This window comes from Melanostigma gelatinosum (assembly GCF_949748355.1).
Source record: "Melanostigma gelatinosum genome assembly, chromosome: 4".
Lineage (NCBI taxonomy): Eukaryota > Metazoa > Chordata > Actinopteri > Perciformes > Zoarcidae > Melanostigma > Melanostigma gelatinosum.
In genome coordinates this window covers 28,953,567-28,966,490 of record NC_136637.1, presented here as the reverse complement: position 1 = coordinate 28,966,490, position 12,924 = coordinate 28,953,567, and the positions used below count along the sequence as shown (strand labels likewise).

Below are 12,924 nucleotides of genomic sequence, written 5' to 3'. Positions count from 1 at the left end.
CGGAGATCAACGGCGCTCTTTTCAAACCTCTTTACCGCGGAAAACATGTCAACTCACACTGTCAAACTTTAACGGGCAATCACATGTAAAACGGTGTCCTTCCAAGCACGGTACGTTGAGGCTAACTCCTCGAGAGTTGACGTTAGCTAGCTAGCTAATGCGTCCACGGTAGCTTGTTTTAGCTTGAGCCAGCTCATTCGTTAGCTATACAATGCTAATGTTTGCTAATTAGCCTGTAAGATAGCTACGTAACGTTAGCCAACGCTAGCTAAAAACAATGCTAACTGTAGGTTAGCAAGCTGTTAGTTAGCCACCGTACGTTGCACTTTACAGTAGGTTGTCATTACTGCTTGATTGTCTATTTCTATGTTGAATGCTTTTAAAGATTTATCAAATTTGTATCCCCTCTGTAAAGTGTCAGATTTAAAAATTAAAAAAATGTACTATTCATTTCCTGTTATTTTCATTGTATATATTGTGCATTTGATATTTAATATGTTTACTGTTATTTTATTTACCTGTACCATAATTGCGGGATTAATACAGTGAGTGAGTGTCTGTCTATTTGTCTATATTTCTGTCTGTCTGTCTGTCTATATATCTGTCTGTCTTATTGTAAGTATCTTATCTGCTGTTGACTAATCTAATCTGCCTGTTTGTTTGCATCATGGTAGGTAACTTCAGTGCCACAGCCATGAACAACAACGCAGAGAGGAAGTTCGTCAACCTGAGGAAGCGTCTGGATCAGCTGGGCTACAGAAACCCTCTGGGAATAGAGTCACTGCCGCTGGTGGAGAAGTTATTCAGGTGAAGCCTTTAATGTGTCTGCACCTGCTCTCCTTCATAACTTAAAGGGACAGTAGTGATGTTCTGTAGTGTGTTTGTATGAGGTTCTTCTACACAGTCAGTGTTCTACTACAGTAGATGAGGTTATAGAAACAGACAGGAGAACCAGCACGGGAGCAAAGAGGTGAAAACATTCTAAATATAGCGTTCACTTAAACTGAGAGACATTCTGTGAGGAGTCAAACATACGTCCACAGCAGAACATCACTTTGCTCCCGTGCTGGTTCTCCTGTCTGTTTCTATGAACTCATCTACTGTAGTAGAACCCTGACTGTGGAGGAGAACCTCACAGTAACACACTACAGAACAATCCAAACTATCCCTTTAATGTCAGCAAGTCCGTTACAGATGATGAGATGTTCCTCAGACATGTTCTCCTCTGTGTTACAGTGACCTGGTCCACACAACCGAAAGCCTGCGAAATGCCAAACTGTCAGCAGGGAAAACTGAGAAAGAAACTCGAAACTTTGACGCTCTTCTGGAGCCGTACAGGGCGGAGAATGCCCGAGTGGTCCGGGAGAACAATGAGCTGCACCTCGAGCTTCTCAAGCTGAAGGAGGAGAAGGATCTTGTCAGCAGAGGTAAGCTGTGATGTCCATCCTCAGTGTCATCTCAAACATTTTCTTACATCCTTGACACACACACACACACACACAACTGGTTTGACACAACCCTGTCTTGTTTTAGAGCTGAAGACCCACATCAGAAAACTGGACCACCAGACGTCTGACCTGAAGTTTTTAAATAACCAGTATGTGCACAAAGTCATCTGCTTGGAGAAGGACAGCAAGGCGAAAGCTGAGCGCATCCAACAGCTGCAGGAGAAGAACATGCAAGCGGTGGTGCAGACGCCAGGTAAAGCCACGAGTCCGACCTCAGCTCTGTGATGACACACTGGAAGTGACTTTGGTGGATTTTAAAGAGCAACCAAGAATCAAAAGTGAACTAAAGAATGGGATCTTCCTCCTCCTCCTCCTCTCACAAACACTCACAGGTGGAAAGAAGCGCAGCATCCCATTCAGACGACAGAGGATGCAGATTGATGAGCTCATACCTTCCTCCTCTACATCAGCGTATCCGGCGTCGCAGCCTGATGACCCGTACATAGCCGACCTGCTGCAGATGGCAGATGGAAGGTCTGTCTTCTTCTTTTGCGATGCCCGAGCTGTGTCATTGGTAGTGAGATGTGAGATGAAATGTGAGATGGTTGCGTTACTGCTTCAGCGACTGTGTTGACGTAGTTTTTATTTCATTTGTAGGATTCATGAGCTACAGGAAGACATCATAAAAGTTAAGCTCGACCTGGAGAACGCTCAACAATATATAAAACACTTAAACACACAGGTAAGAAATACATTAAAGCGAGAAGCGTTTAATACTGTGACGTGTTAAATGTTTTTGAACCTGTTTTCTAAACACTTGTTTGAGGTGGAGGAGAGGGACAAAGAGATCGAGCGTATGAACCGAGCTCTTCACGGAGGACGACCTCACGATGTGATTTCTCTCGAGGCTCAGAACGTCAGCAACGAGAAGCTGATCGCCCATCTGAACCTTCAGGTAAGCGTTCACATAGAACCTTCACCCTGATGTAGAAATGAAGTTGTTTGGAACGCAAGGTGCTTCAACAGAGCGGTGAACTCGGTCTTGAGCCCCGTTCCTCTGGAAGTAAAAGTGGTCCGTCGTGGTTGCTGTCTGCTGAGCCTCAGCCGCTGCTTTGTGTTCTACAGATCGAGTACCTGCAGGAGACCAACAGGACTCTGGAGCAGAAGCTGGAGGCGCTGCAGCAGAAGAAGAAGGACGCCTCCACCGAAGTGGCCAATCTGTCCATAAAGAACCTGGAGCTGTGTGAAGAGCTGACGCACATCGACGACCTGGCGAAGCGGCTGGAGATGGACAAGGAGCACGTGTTGGAAACGGCCGACATGGAGCTGCAAGAAACTAAAGTAAGAATACGAGAAAGAAGAACCAAAGACCACGTGTTACATGTTCATTCTGCCTGTAATATATCACACACATTACTTTACTATTACCATGTACTATAGAAAATACATAAAAGTGTGAACAAGTGAAAACAAACCTCAAACTCTTTCATCAACAGAAAGAAATTCAAAGGCAACAGAAAATCGTCGAAGACTTGGAGGACATCATCACGAAGTTAAGATCGGTACGTAGAGTAAAATACTTTATATTTCCTTTACTGGTTAACTTTTGTACAACATTACTGACATTCCTCAGTGAACGTAAACGGTTGCCAAATATCTGCCCCGTGTTGTCGATTGAACCAAGGAGCGTTCCGAAGGAGACTTTGAAAAAGACCGTCTCAGAGACCAGCTGGAGGATCTCAGAGAGCAGAACGAGAAGATGGAAGGACTCGTGACCTTCCTGGAGGAGGAGAAACTCAGGCTGCAGGACAAAATGGAGAAAACGATGGCAGCTGGTGAGAAGCTGCTGAAACCTTTTCTTACAGCAGCTTTACATCTTTGACGTTAGTGTAGGGATGTACCGGATGTTTTGTTTACAATCAAAGGAGACAACCTGCACCAGCAGAAGTTCTTCAGCGTTTGTTTTTCAGCTTATTATTGTGGAAGGTGGTCCTCGGAAGTTCTGTCACGATCAGAATTGGGCCGTAACTTCCAGAAGGTTGAGAACCCCTGGACTGTAACACGCAATGTTTCTGTATGTTTCTCAATAACCTGCTTGGAACGCCCGCCCAAACTCGTGATATATTCCAGTAATCTTACCCGAAACCCACCCGGCCGGATCTTTATTTGTTCCTAGACAAAGACCTGGTTCTGGAGTTGGAGACCATGCGGGCTAAACATGGCGTTTGTGGAAGGGAACGCTCCCCGTCACGGCTGGACGCGTTCGTCAAGAGTCTCGAGGAGGAGAGGGATTACTATCGCCAGGAGGCGGACCGCTACAAAAGAGCCAGAGGGGCCGGTGGTCCGGATTCAAGCCCCAGTCGTAGTCCAGTCAGGAGTCCTCGGTCCAGAGCAACGAGGGTACGAGACGAAAGGAAGAAGAAAATATACTATTTTGTTCCTCGTAAAACTGATGGAACAAGTATCTAACGGCGTCATATTTTCAGGCCGGCGCTGCAGAGACGGAGCTGCTCCGTTTAGTGAAGGAGAGAGACGAGCTGAAGGCCGTTCTGCTGGACTTTGAGAACCACATAGAGGACATCCAGAACAGTGTGAAGGGCCTCAGCTCCGAGAGAGACCGGTTCAAAGCCCTTTTTAAACAAGTGAGATTTACAAACGTTGTTCCACCAGGTGGGAGGCTTCTTCTTCGAAACACTTTTAAGTAACCAAGTGTTGTCGTCCATTCAGGCTCAAGAGGACTTGAAGCTGGCCCGTAGAACAGACGCGTCAGCGGATCTCCTGGAACTCAGGGAGGAGATCAGACGGGCAGAAATCAGAATCCAGCAGACGACCGCAGAAAGAGACGCACTGATGGAGAGAGCGAAGGTGAGCGGGGCGGTCTCGCAGCAATCTAACAGCACCATCAATTCCATTTATACAACCACAACAACACAGTTTTCTGAAATCAATGAATTGAAAACGTCTGCAGATGAATTGAGAGTGAAAACAATCATTAGATGCAGCGCTCCTGAACTCAGAGACCACGTTGGTATGTTGTAAACTAGTTGAATGTGTTGAGCCTAACGCACACAATAACGTTCTGCAGGTTGCCCAGACGTCAGTCCTCACAGACAGACAGCTGGAGGAGAGGAGGGTCCTCGACCTGGAGAACGCCGTTCAGAGGGTAAGCCCGGTGGATGTTGAGATGAATCTGTTCAGATGTCTGAAATGTCACCTGGACACAGTTATGATGCAATGGTCACGGCTGTAACTTTGATCTCTGGCACATTGTGTCAATTAATTGTATTTCTTTTTGGGTGAAGTTTGAGCGCGAGAGGCTGGAGCTGCGGTCTCAGGTGTGTGTGCTGCAGGAGAACAGGGAGGCCGCCGAGGACCAGCTGAAGGTTCGGTCCGCCGCTCTGGTCCAGAATGCAGAGGAGGTTTCTCATCAGAGGGCCGAGACGAACGCTCTGAGGTTCGTCATAAACATTTTGGAAGAGGGGACGGAGTGAGTGCACATCCAGGCAAAGACTCCAATAATAATAACCCTCGAGCCCAACCGTGTGCAGAACTCAGACAATGGATAATACGACCGTATATTGTATGTCTGCAGTATCCGCTTCCACTGAGCTTTTGGCCCCATCATTGCATTTCCTGACCTGACAATGACCGGGGCTCGTTGTCTGTCTGTAGGCTGCTACAGGAGCAGATGGAGCGGTCGCTATCGGACACCCAACACAGGCTGTCTGTGAAGATAAACGAGCTGCACGCTGCCCGTCAGCACATCCAGGACCTGGAGGAGACGATAGGTGGATATTTGTGCATGTGGTGAGGGTCAGGATGGACCGCCGCACTTGGTCGGTCGGCTTGTGTTTGTTTTGTTTGCTTGATTCGTGTTTTGTCTGACAGGCGGGCTGAGTCAGCGGGGCTCCAAGCACCAGGAGGACCTGTCTGCTCTGCAGAAGTCCATCTCTGCTCTGGACAGAGAGAAGGACGCGCTGCAGGACGAGGTGGATGTAAAGACCGAGAAACTGGTGGCTCTCCAGGAGGATCTGTCTAAAAAGGTAACCGCCACCTACACACCTCATCAAGATTACACACTTTGATTCACATTCTTTCCAGGTCTGTCTGAAAACAATACTCACATGACCATATGTACAATGAAAAAGATCATTCATCTTGAGAAGGTCTCCTCCTAGTGACCAGGGAAGGAATGATTACATAGACTAGTAACTCCTTCAATGCACGTATGGACAAGTGAGTGTTGTATTCGGAAGAATGTAACCTATGCATTGAAAGCCATGATGAGCTGTGCCTGAAGAGCACTAATGGTGCATAATATTCTATATTTGCACAGGAACAGACCCTTGAATATGTGAGACTCACAGTCACAAACTTGGACAACTCGCTAGCGTGAGTAACGTGCTGTCAAAGCTCCGCGTTGGTTTTTAACCATGGTCACCATGAAATGTGTCCTGCTGTGAATAGTGAGCTGAAGTCTTAAAGGTGTGATCCTTGCAGTCAGCTGCAGGGGGCGCTAAACAGCCGCGAGAGGGAGATAGGCAGCCTGAGGAGGCAGCTGGACGCCGGCCACGAGGAGCTGGCCGGACTCAGGAGAGACAAAGAAATCACCGTCAGAGAGAACAGGAGGCTGCAGGACGACCTGGCTACGATGACCAGAGAGAACCAAGTATGTCCTGAGTTATGTACCAAGAGAATAAAGAGGGGGACGACCAGGAATCAACACTCCTGTTGTGCTTGTGCAGGCTGTACACGTGGAGATGGAGGAGGCGCTGAACGAGAAGGACGAGCTGAAGTTGAGGGTCCACTCTTACATCTCTGAAGTGTCCAGAATAGAGAAACTGATGGCGACAAAGGCAAGAGGAGACTCTCTCTCTCTGTCCAGCAGGTACTGTTGTCCTATACACACCCTCTCTCCTGTCTTGACGGCTGACCGTTTGGTGTCGACCCCCCCCCACACAGGAGCAGGACAACAGGGACCTGCTGGAGCGGTTCAGGATGGCCCACTCGGAGGTGGAGGAGCGGGAGCAGAAGTTGCAGCAGGTCGAAGGCCTCAATAGCTCCATCCGCCTGGAGCTGCTCTCCTCAGACACAGAACGCAGACACCTGCGCGATACCGTCGGCCACCAGGGGAGAGAAATCCAACAGGTGAGACGTGGGAGGGTCTAGAGCTGTAGAGAGAGATGCTGCTGGATAGTAGAGACGTTCAGAGGTGTTACGTCTTCATACCAGCGTGTGATGAATGTACCTTTCACTCCGGCGGTTCCCTCAAAGCACACACAGGCCCAGCAGGCGTACGAGGCCCAGGTGTCGTCGCTGGTGCGCGGGATGTCCCGGCTGGAGGAGGAGCTACACAAAACACAGGAGGAGAAGGCGGCGCTCCTCTCTGACGTGGCGTCCGTCAGGGAGCTGTGCGTCAAGCTGGACTCTGGCAAGGAGCTCACTGTACGTCAGCTCACCTCCAGGAGCATGGACCTCGAGAGGGTGAGTCCTGCTACTCTGGCTTAAAGTTACTGTGAGGAACCTGTAATAAAACCATGTGTTGTAGGTCACAGGAGAACTGGAGGATGTTCGCTCAGAGGCCGAGCTGGTGAAGAAGCAAATGGCCAGCGAGAGGCTGACTGTGCGTAACCTCGAGACTCTTCTCTCCTCCAATCGGCACAAGGAGTTCCAAAGCCACCTGACAGCCAGCGAGAGGGAGTCCGAGCTGAAGGTCCTCCGTGATAGGCTGACGCTGGCCGATAGCACAACGTAAACAAACCCCACATGTTGGCTCGAGCGGGAACACTTCAATAAATGCCCTGTTTGTTGATGATGATGTGTGTGTGTGTGTGTGAATGCACTCAGCGCGGAGCATGCCAGAGAAGTGTCCCAGCTCCGAGGCAGAGTGTCTCAGCTGCAGACGGAGATGGACGTCCTGAAAAGACAGTTGACCAGCGAGCGCTTTGAACGGTGAGCTGACTCGCACGCCAGCACAAAGACCCAAAGCCACGATGTCGATGTGACCACTGAAGGGTCATTTATATTCCCTTTGTGATGTGACTCAACTCGTATACATTTGATTTGTATTTTATAGACTTGTAACGTAGTTGACACAACAAACTAGATTCATTGCCAATATTAGCTCGTTGTTCACTTGAGGTAGGCTGCAAAAACAGACCTGTTCTTTAAAGTCCAGTTTGGAGAAACTATTTTAGCAACCGTACAATAAATCAATATCCGGTTAAGTGTGCGCGACATTTACATTGACGGGGAACTGAAACGGTTATCTGCTCTCGTCGAAGCCACCAGACTTCAACAGGAACGTCACACAACCACACTTCTAAACATCCAAACTATCCCTCCGATGTTTCAAGTGTTGCAGTAGCATATCATCAGGATGAGACGCTACAGACAACCTGCTTCCTGTGAACCACGCGTGTCCTCTTGTGAAAATAAACCGGTCCTACTTTCAGAATATCTGTACATACGGAGCTGAAACTAAGGATTCATTTTACATAAATGAATAACTTCCTCGTCAAATCAGTCAGACGGACTGTGCTAAAGACACTCCACTTCCTTACATATGATACACACAAACTGCAATTATTCACAACTTTTTAAAAAGAAAATGACTCAATGACTTTAATGATCATCTCAAGTGTCTTACAGGCATTTACAAGTAGGTACTTGTATCTTTAATACACGTAGTAGTAGCAAGAGAAGTCCACGGTGTGATCGTCTCTGCATCCTCAGTGAACGGGCCGTGCAGGAGATGCGCAGACAGGGATTGTCCTTCTCGTCGCTGCAGAGCTCGCTGTCCCTCGACGCCTCCGCCGGTTCCCATCACACCTCCCCGGAGCGCTCCATCCTCCGAGCTCTGAACCGCTCCACCGACAGGTCGGCGGACAGGTCGGCGGACAGGTCGGCGGACAAGTAAGGCTTCGGACATGAAAATGATTCCGCTGTGTTTTTTAGAGCTCGTTGTTTTTGGTTTAGATTTGCGATCCAGGGAATTAACGCTGGTGTTTCAACCTGGACCGTATTTCCCCATGTGTTTGTCACTCAATACTGTTGTCCACATTGCTCACTTAGACACAGAAACGTGGGAAAATAGGGTCCAAGTTTAAAATGAATACCAATGTCATCCTTTAAACAGGAAGCACAGCTTTTGGATACAAAATAAATGTTGAGTCATAACTGTTTGTATAAATACTTCAGCCTGATTTCATCAAAAGCTCTCTGAAAATATTAAAAATAATGTGTTTTTCTTTCTCTTTCAGAAGTGTGAGTTTCAAGGACGACTAGAGAGGCCGACGAGTGGAGGATTTGAGGCGTGAGTCAGAAAGCAACATGAATCGTGAAGGTCTCCGTGAGTCTCGGCTTTAATTAGCCGCCAGCGACCTTTGTGAAATCATGACTGCGAAACATTCAAACACATTTTGTTTTTTTCTATCCAACTTCTCGTTCTAGACTCAACTAGATGCAAAGTGTCCGCTCTTAAAAATGAGGATCCCGCTTTGAGAGTTCTTCTTTCTGAAATGCATTTAGTCCTCGGCAACTATAACCTCATATTATACGTAGCAAGAAGAAGTATTCGTTCAGCCCTGTGGTTGTGTGTATTACGCTTCATGTTTTTGTTTTTTAAATTATTAAATTATTCATAAAATAAAGCGATACAAAAATTACAGAAATGTGCTAAACTTGAGTTTTATTTCGAGGTAAATCGTCCAAAGTTTTAGGAGGCGGTGACGTGAAACAAAGAAACACTGAATGCCCACAGAAGCTATTAACCCTTTGACTTCCTCAAGGTGTAGATGAAGAAACAAGCAAAATACAACGTTTGTTCTCGCAACCTTATTTACATCATTGTTTATATACTGCATTGGTTCTTTTACTGTAACGGTGCACGACAGGAAAACGTTTTTTAATTCTCTGTTCAGCTGATTTCAAGCTTTAGTGGTTTTGTGGTCAATTTGTTTTGAGGAAACATCTCAAGTAAAAATGTGTAACAGCTATAAAAACACTTGTTTGTTCCCAAGGAATAATAAAAAATTGTTTTAAAAAAAGATTCTCGATAAAAAATAATGTCACGATAAAATATTGCACATTTCTAATGCCGGCAGTGTTCAGTGGTCGTGTTGGGGAGAGGGTAGGCGAAGAGGGAGAAGTCTAGAATGTACTTGGGCAGCAGTTCCCTCAGCAGCTTCTGCCGTAAGCCGCACAGGTAATAGTGCAGCGTCGCCGCCGTCACCGGCTTGTACCACGTTTGCCTCTCCGGGAAGCGAACGTGAGGCGGCGCCCCGACGTGCTGCAGCACAAAATCCGAATCTCTCTCCAGGTGCTCGTAGGAGCCGATGAAGTCGTAGGACACGGCGCAGGGCTGGCACAGGTTGTACACCGGCATCCAGTGCTCGTTCATGCGCTCCGCGTCCTCTTCCAGCAGGTAGCGGACGAACTCGGCGAACGTCACATCGTCGCCCTTCACGGACGCGTGCTTGGCGCGACTTGTCCTGTAACGCGTCACGATCTCCACGCCGTACTTCTTCTGGTAGGACTCGATCTCCCCGAACTTGTTCCTGTAGGCGGAGAGCAGGCGCTCCATGGGCTCGCGCACGAACATGAACTTGAAGTAGTGCTCGAGGCGGTAGCGGATCTCCTCGGGCTTCAGGGAGGACAGGAACAGCAGGTCGTTGCGGTGGTCCATCTTGATGTTGACGTCCACGCTCTCCAGGGCTCCGTTCAGCACCTTCAGCACCCGCTTCCAGTTGGAGCAGGCCACCTTGGGCACGTAGCAGTAGAGGAAGTGGTAGCGGTCGTTCACCAGGACGTGCTGCAGCAGCGTCTTCCTCTGCAGAGGGCTCAGGGACCAGACGCTGTGGGGCATGTTCTTCTGGCTGCACACGGTCCTGATGGTCCGGTTACGGATCTCCTGCAGGATCTGAGTGGAAACACAAGTCGGCGACTCTTAAAAAGTGCGTTCCAGCTATTTTACACATATTTTACTGGTCCTGGTTTGTGTTCCTGAGCCTTGTGAAAACGGTTTAACAGCAAGTCTCAACACGCTGACTGCGTCATCGGGATGTCATCAAGGTTATCTAATCGTAGACTGGAGGTGTGGAGTCAGATGTGAGACAGGAACACTAACAAGTTGCATGATGGGACTAAAATTCACGAGTCTTTTAAAGCCGTCTTTTAGTCCCAAATATCAAGGAAGTGCAATACTAAATATTACATTTCTTCACCCACTAACCTCACTCACTAAATGGCTTGTCGAGCCTTTAATCCCACAGTTTGTGCAACAGATCTTGTAAAACACACATAAAATCCACCCATGACAAAAACTCCAGCAGAACTTCACGGTGCTTCTTATTCAAGAAACATTTCTATATAATCTGTATAATCTTTACTGTTTTATTACTTAATTACTTATTTATAATACTTGTTTTGATCTTGTTTTTTTACTATGCATCATGTTTGCACTATCCACTATGCTGCTGTAATCCTGTAAATGTCCTCACTGTGGGACTAAAAGGATTATCTTATTTTATCTTATTATATCTTATTATTATTATCTTATACCTGCGAGTCCACGTCCTCAGCCGCCGGTCCGAGCTTCCTGAAGTCCACCCTCTTGCCGTTGCTCCCCCGTGGATTGAGAGGCGTCTCCATGCTGCTCAGCATTCCTTTCTCTATCATGAGCAGCAGGCCTCCGGACGCGACGATCACCAGGAACGTGAGCACCGACGGCAGCACCGCGGAGCCGCGGCGGACGGAGCCCGAGCTGTTGACGGTCGTCCTGAAGTTTATCACCGAGCCTCCTCCGGTCCGCTTCACCCCGTAGTCCTGCCGGCGAGGAAGCATCGTCGGTATCCGGTGTCTGTTTATTACAAGCTAACTAACGTCTCTACGTGAGAGCGAAAACTGTTCTAAACTGTTGGTTACCTTACCACGTACCCATAATAAACTTCAAAAGTACATCAAGTATGCTAGCGTAAATGTAGCCATTTCCGGATGAACTTTCAAAATAAAACCGTTTTTCCGATTTAAACAAATTCAAACATTTACATTAATATGTGTCTGGACTACGTTACGTGTGTACTTCCTATGAATATTTTCTTTCACAGGATTATCTTGCACTTGAGGAATTTAATGCCAATTTCACTAGATTACGTTTTAAAAAGACGTCCGGTTCACTTCCGATTTCGAACACTTTAAAAATAATACCGTTTTTCCGATTTTCGGTGATTTAAACAAATTAAAATATTTCGATTCAATAAGTCTGGAGTACGTTACGTGTGTCTACTTCCTATGACGATATCCTCTTATGATTATCTTCAATTTTAGGAAACTAATGCCAGTTTAACTAGCTAGAATACATTTTAATACACTTTCAAAATAAAATCCTCCCTGGTGCATTCAGTGCACTGAATAAAGCATAAGCTATTTGGAGTGATATGTAGTACATTCAGTAAACGTGTCAGTCCTCTCGTAGGACTATATGTTTTGTTTTGGAAAACATTTTATTCGAGAACCTGTCTTTCAGGCCCAACTAACGATTATATTTATTTTGAATTAATCTGCCGATTATCTTCTTGGTTAACTGATTTATTGTTGTGTCTATAAAAATGTCAGGCAATAGGAGGAAAGGCCCATCACAATACTCGGGGAACCTATTTTAAAATGTAGTTTTGTGCGACCAAGAATCCAAAAGCCAAATATATTCAGTGTATATAAATTAGAGAAAAAATGCATCCCTCTCCCCAGCAACGTTTTCCAGCTCCCGGAGGACCCAGAGGGGTTTCCAGTCCAGATGAGATATATAATCCCTCCGCTGGACTTTTAAGCAATGAACAGTTCGAATAATAAAACATATTTTATCGTCATCACAGACACATTAACAGACAGTACAATGTAGATGGATTGTGATTCACTGAACGTGTCTAGAGAAGCGTATTTCCACCACTTCACAGAAAAATACTGTATTATGTTGATAAATGACAGTTGTCTGCTGTTTTGGTTAATTGATGCTATTGACTGTTAATTTACATGTGAGGGATGAACATTAAACTGTATGTTACAGTTATTATGAAATACTGTAAGATACCGTTTTAAATCCACCATGAATGTACAGCAATGCATTACAGTGATGCTGCAGATTGTAAAGCCCCCTGAGACAAATTAGTGATTTGTGATTATTGGGCTGCTATACAAATATATAACGACCAAAATCTTGTCAGATGGAGGTCTGTATAGAAATCCTAGGGCTCTGGGAACTAATGAGTCTAAATGTAAGGGGTCCATGACACCAAAAAGGTTGCGAACCACTGAATTGGCGGGTTAATATAATGATATTCATATTTTTAAATAATGTAAAAAAGTGCGATTAAGTCACTTCTACATCCAGTAGAATTAACACCTTCAGGGATGCACGGTGTGTTTGTCTTTCTTCCTCGGGGCGGTTCACGGTCGTCTTTCTTCCTCTTCTTCTTTAATT

General features: G+C 46.4%; 2 protein-coding genes across 2 annotated transcripts; one reads left to right on the top strand and one right to left on the bottom strand.

Moving 5' to 3' along the window:
* Positions 1-50: 50 nt before the first annotated feature.
* cep135 (centrosomal protein 135) lies at positions 51-8,973 on the top strand. The gene is made up of 26 exons (XM_079267129.1): positions 51-110; positions 675-807; positions 1,237-1,427; positions 1,534-1,701; positions 1,841-1,982; positions 2,106-2,190; positions 2,275-2,403; positions 2,574-2,789; positions 2,945-3,010; positions 3,133-3,283; positions 3,625-3,848; positions 3,935-4,090; positions 4,176-4,313; positions 4,534-4,611; positions 4,751-4,902; positions 5,121-5,236; positions 5,337-5,491; positions 5,785-5,840; positions 5,949-6,117; positions 6,194-6,304; positions 6,411-6,596; positions 6,723-6,932; positions 6,997-7,199; positions 7,296-7,400; positions 8,184-8,363; positions 8,711-8,973. Exons 2-26 carry the CDS (start codon positions 695-697, stop codon positions 8,733-8,735), a joined length of 3,525 nt encoding a protein of 1,174 aa, XP_079123255.1. The 5' UTR covers positions 51-110; positions 675-694; the 3' UTR covers positions 8,736-8,973.
* Positions 8,974-9,121: 148 nt separating this feature from the next.
* On the bottom strand, positions 9,122-11,379 carry chst14 (carbohydrate (N-acetylgalactosamine 4-0) sulfotransferase 14). Its single transcript, XM_079267128.1, has 2 exons — positions 11,010-11,379; positions 9,122-10,368 (listed from the first exon to the last, which is right to left on the bottom strand). The coding sequence occupies exons 1-2, from the start codon at positions 11,289-11,291 to the stop codon at positions 9,541-9,543; spliced, it is 1,110 nt and encodes a 369-aa protein (XP_079123254.1). The 5' UTR covers positions 11,292-11,379; the 3' UTR covers positions 9,122-9,540.
* Positions 11,380-12,924: the final 1,545 nt, after the last annotated feature.

What these genes read in the sequence shown, in the direction of transcription:
- cep135 (XM_079267129.1), top strand. Translation starts at nt 695, where the DNA reads ATGAACAACAACGCAGAGAGGAAGTTCGTCAACCTGAGGAAGCGTCTG. An exon ending in CTCGGTCCAGAGCAACGAGG is followed by an intron (nt 3,849 to 3,934) that starts GTACGAGACGAA and finishes TCATATTTTCAG; the next exon opens with GCCGGCGCTGCAGAGACGGA. An exon ending in AGGGGAGAGAAATCCAACAG is followed by an intron (nt 6,597 to 6,722) that starts GTGAGACGTGGG and finishes GTTCCCTCAAAG; the next exon opens with CACACACAGGCCCAGCAGGC.
- chst14 (XM_079267128.1), bottom strand. Translation starts at nt 11,291, where the DNA reads ATGCTTCCTCGCCGGCAGGACTACGGGGTGAAGCGGACCGGAGGAGGC. An exon ending in CTGAGGACGTGGACTCGCAG is followed by an intron (nt 10,369 to 11,009) that starts GTATAAGATAAT and finishes GTTTCCACTCAG; the next exon opens with ATCCTGCAGGAGATCCGTAA.